General features: G+C 38.0%; 1 protein-coding gene across 2 annotated transcripts; it reads left to right on the top strand.

Moving 5' to 3' along the window:
• Positions 1-840: 840 nt before the first annotated feature.
• LOC124888732 (ABC transporter G family member 28-like) lies at positions 841-1,922 on the top strand. Of its 2 annotated transcripts, XM_047399895.1 has the most exons (3): positions 841-1,053; positions 1,151-1,278; positions 1,766-1,922. In XM_047399895.1, the coding sequence occupies exons 1-3, from the start codon at positions 841-843 to the stop codon at positions 1,920-1,922; spliced, it is 498 nt and encodes a 165-aa protein (XP_047255851.1). The 2 variants fall into 2 exon arrangements, 1 of the variants encoding a protein (XP_047255851.1); XR_007047530.1 differs by lacking the exon at positions 1,766-1,922 and adding an exon at positions 1,460-1,514 and having other exon boundaries at positions 1,052-1,278.
• Positions 1,923-2,981: the final 1,059 nt, after the last annotated feature.

Here is a 2,981-nt window from a genome sequence, read left to right as displayed (position 1 = left end):
TTGCATGCAATGCATCCTTGTGGTCAGGTCCTTCCCCGGACCCTGCACATAGTTGGAGCTTAGTGCACCGGACTGTCCTTTTTGGTAGCAATAATGAGTAGTGCAGATTTGAGATTAGCATACTGTGCATGTGATCATGTAAAATTTTTCTGCTGTGAACTGAAAAATTGTTTTCAAGTAAAAAGAAAATTAATTGCAGTTGTTGTCTTTGTGCCTCCTTACTGTTAGTAGTTGTTCAGAAAAGGAGTTAGTATAATAGAAATGAAGTTAAAGTATAGAGATGTTACAGCATTTTTCACACCCAGCCGGGAATTTCTCTTCCAAATTGTAAGTTTAGACCAAGAATGTGAATTATGGATTTAGCATGGTAGGCTTGGAAGAATGACACACCGCACTGCTTTGCTATTGGTTGACGTGTTTTTCTTCCTTACTGTCTCTTCTTTTAATTACTATTTTGATTTTCTTCACTTGAACCGAGTGTCTTTCAGAAACAGTCTCTCTACCTCTAAGAAGTAGTAGTAAGGTCAGCGTACACTCAACCCCACTTTGTGGAATTTCACTCTGCATGTTGTTGTTTTTACCTTGGGAAGAATGACATATGTCTAAAATATGGAGATGTCAGAAAATATGTAGTACTACTTATTTTGGAACTGTAGCTTTTTATGTTTTTTCAAACTTATATGAAAGATTGTTACAGGTAGTCTCGTATGTTCATTACCATTTTTTACTTTACTAAGTTGTAATCTTCCAAAATGTTTTCCAGCTCTTCTCACGAAGATTGAGTCTTTGAGGTCATTTTCTCTAGATAAATTACACTACTGGAGAGAGAGTGCATCTGACATGAGCAGTTTGGCATACTTTTTGGCTAAGGATACAGTTGATCATATCAATACTATTGTAAAGCCTGCAGTTTATCTATCAATGTTCTACTTCTTCAACAATCCAAGATCATCAATTTTGGATAATTATGTCGTCTTGCTTTGTGTCGTATGTTTTGTTACTGGAATAACATATGCACTTGCCATCTACTTTGAACCTGGTCAGGCTCAACTGGTGTGTACTCGGTACTTTGATCATACAATACATATCAACTCCAACCGTTATCCTCTATTGCCGCAATTCTCTACTAACAAACTGATCTGTCTTTCAGTGGTCGGTGTTGCTACCAGTTGTCTTGACCCTTGTAGCAAGCAAGGACAGTGCGTTCACTGCGATAGTAGGAGATTATATCTATTCAAAGTGGGCCTTGGAAGCATTTATAATTGCAAATGCTAAAAGGTCTGGTGAATCCTTTCCATTGTGTCTAAATTCTTCTTGCATTACGGTTAAAAGCATTTATAATTGCAAATACTTGCTGAAATTTAGAACGACAACAACAATAGCAATACCCAGTGTAATCCCACAAGTGGGGTTATGGAGACCGTAGAGTGTACACAACCTTACCCTACTTTGGGTGCAGGTAGAGGTTGTCTCCAATAGACCCTCAGCTCAAGGAAAGCATAATCACAGCATTTGGGGAAACATAAGCAGTAACAAGTAACAACAGCAAGATAGTAAGAAAACCAAAGCATATGAGACAGCAAGTAGTAATAGAAAAGTAGGAATGAGAAATACGGAAATAAGAACACTAATTCTACTGTAATGAAAAGCAAAACGCGAAACTACCTACTACTAGCCTTCTACCTAATCATTAGCCATGATCTTCTGTTGAATCAAATGCACCTCCTATTTTGGGATTAAGAAGTCATATGTTGATCTATTTTAGGTACTCTGGCGTGTGGCTAATCACAAGATGTGGTGTACTAAGGAAAAAAGGCTACGCGCTTGATCATTGGTACCCTTGCTTACTAAAACTCATCCTTCTCGGTGCTGCCAGTCTCTGCGTAGCATTTTTGTTATTGATAACCTTCCAGAAAAAATAAGACTTCATTGTTGCTGTCTTGCCTCATCACTTGATATACAAGGAAGACTGCCAGTTTACAGTCTCAATACCATGGCAAAAATGTTGGGAAGCCTCAAAAAGTTGGGTCCCTTGTGAAGATTATTGTATATAACCTGGATATGATTCTTGCCAAAAATGTAATTTACTCGAAACTGATGGTATATAGCAGCAGGAGTCAATTAAACAGGTTATATGATTCTTTCTTCTTTAGATGGAAAATCAAATGTCACATGTGTTAATAGTAGTTTCTCTTGGAGAATGATTCTACCTGGTTCCTGAGCCTCATTTTGTAGCCTTGAATCTCAGGAGAAACAACCAAAAATGTCCATCTCGTCCTCATGAAGTTGACAAGGATATGACTGAAAGTACACTTCAGAAATTGGAGGTTAGACCCAAAAGTTGATAAAGATCAGGATATTAACATCAAACTATATAAATGGTTATGCAGCCAAATGTGATAATAGCATAATTCAGTTTTGATTAGACAGTACATCTTTTCTGTTCACAAAATTCTCCTGTTTTTTTCTTTTCTTTTTGATTGGTAACATTGAAGGGGAGTCTTGTATTAACTAGTAAAATTGTTGCCATGTGTTCGAGCTGTGGAAACAGCCTCTAGCAGAAATACAAGATAAGGCTGCATATAATAGACCCTTGTGGTCCATCCCTTTCTCAGACCTCGCACATTGCAGGAGCTTTAGTGCACCGGGCTGCCCTTTGATTGGTTAAGTTATCCCATGTTTGAGCCGTGAAAATTGAATAGAGAAAAAGGGCCTTTCTCTCCATACTCTCATCGCAGTCACCAAAGTCGTGTATTAGAATAGTTGAGTTAGACGACCACGTCTTACATGTGTGTGCACAAGAATAAGAAGACACTCGAATAGTTTGGTTAGATGAATCAAGAAGACACTCGAAATGACACAGGAGTGAGATTCTCTAAAAAGCCAAGGTCTTGGGTGGCCAATAGAGCCCCACTTGGAGACTTGAAAATGCTAAGATTAATGCTAAATGTCTACCTTTTAAAGTTAGAAAGCTAAACCAT

This window comes from Capsicum annuum, chromosome 11 (assembly GCF_002878395.1).
Source record: "Capsicum annuum cultivar UCD-10X-F1 chromosome 11, UCD10Xv1.1, whole genome shotgun sequence".
NCBI lineage: Eukaryota > Viridiplantae > Streptophyta > Magnoliopsida > Solanales > Solanaceae > Capsicum > Capsicum annuum.
Note: the sequence above shows the minus strand (reverse complement) of the source record. Positions and strands in the feature narration are given on the sequence as shown.

Bases quoted from the DNA above. Each gene is read 5' to 3' on its own strand.
- LOC124888732 (XM_047399895.1), top strand. From the start codon at position 841: ATGAGCAGTTTGGCATACTTTTTGGCTAAGGATACAGTTGATCATATC. The intron at 1,054-1,150 runs GTGTGTACTCGG...TCTGTCTTTCAG, and splicing joins AACCTGGTCAGGCTCAACTG to TGGTCGGTGTTGCTACCAGT. The intron at 1,279-1,765 runs GTCTGGTGAATC...GATCTATTTTAG, and splicing joins ATAATTGCAAATGCTAAAAG to GTACTCTGGCGTGTGGCTAA.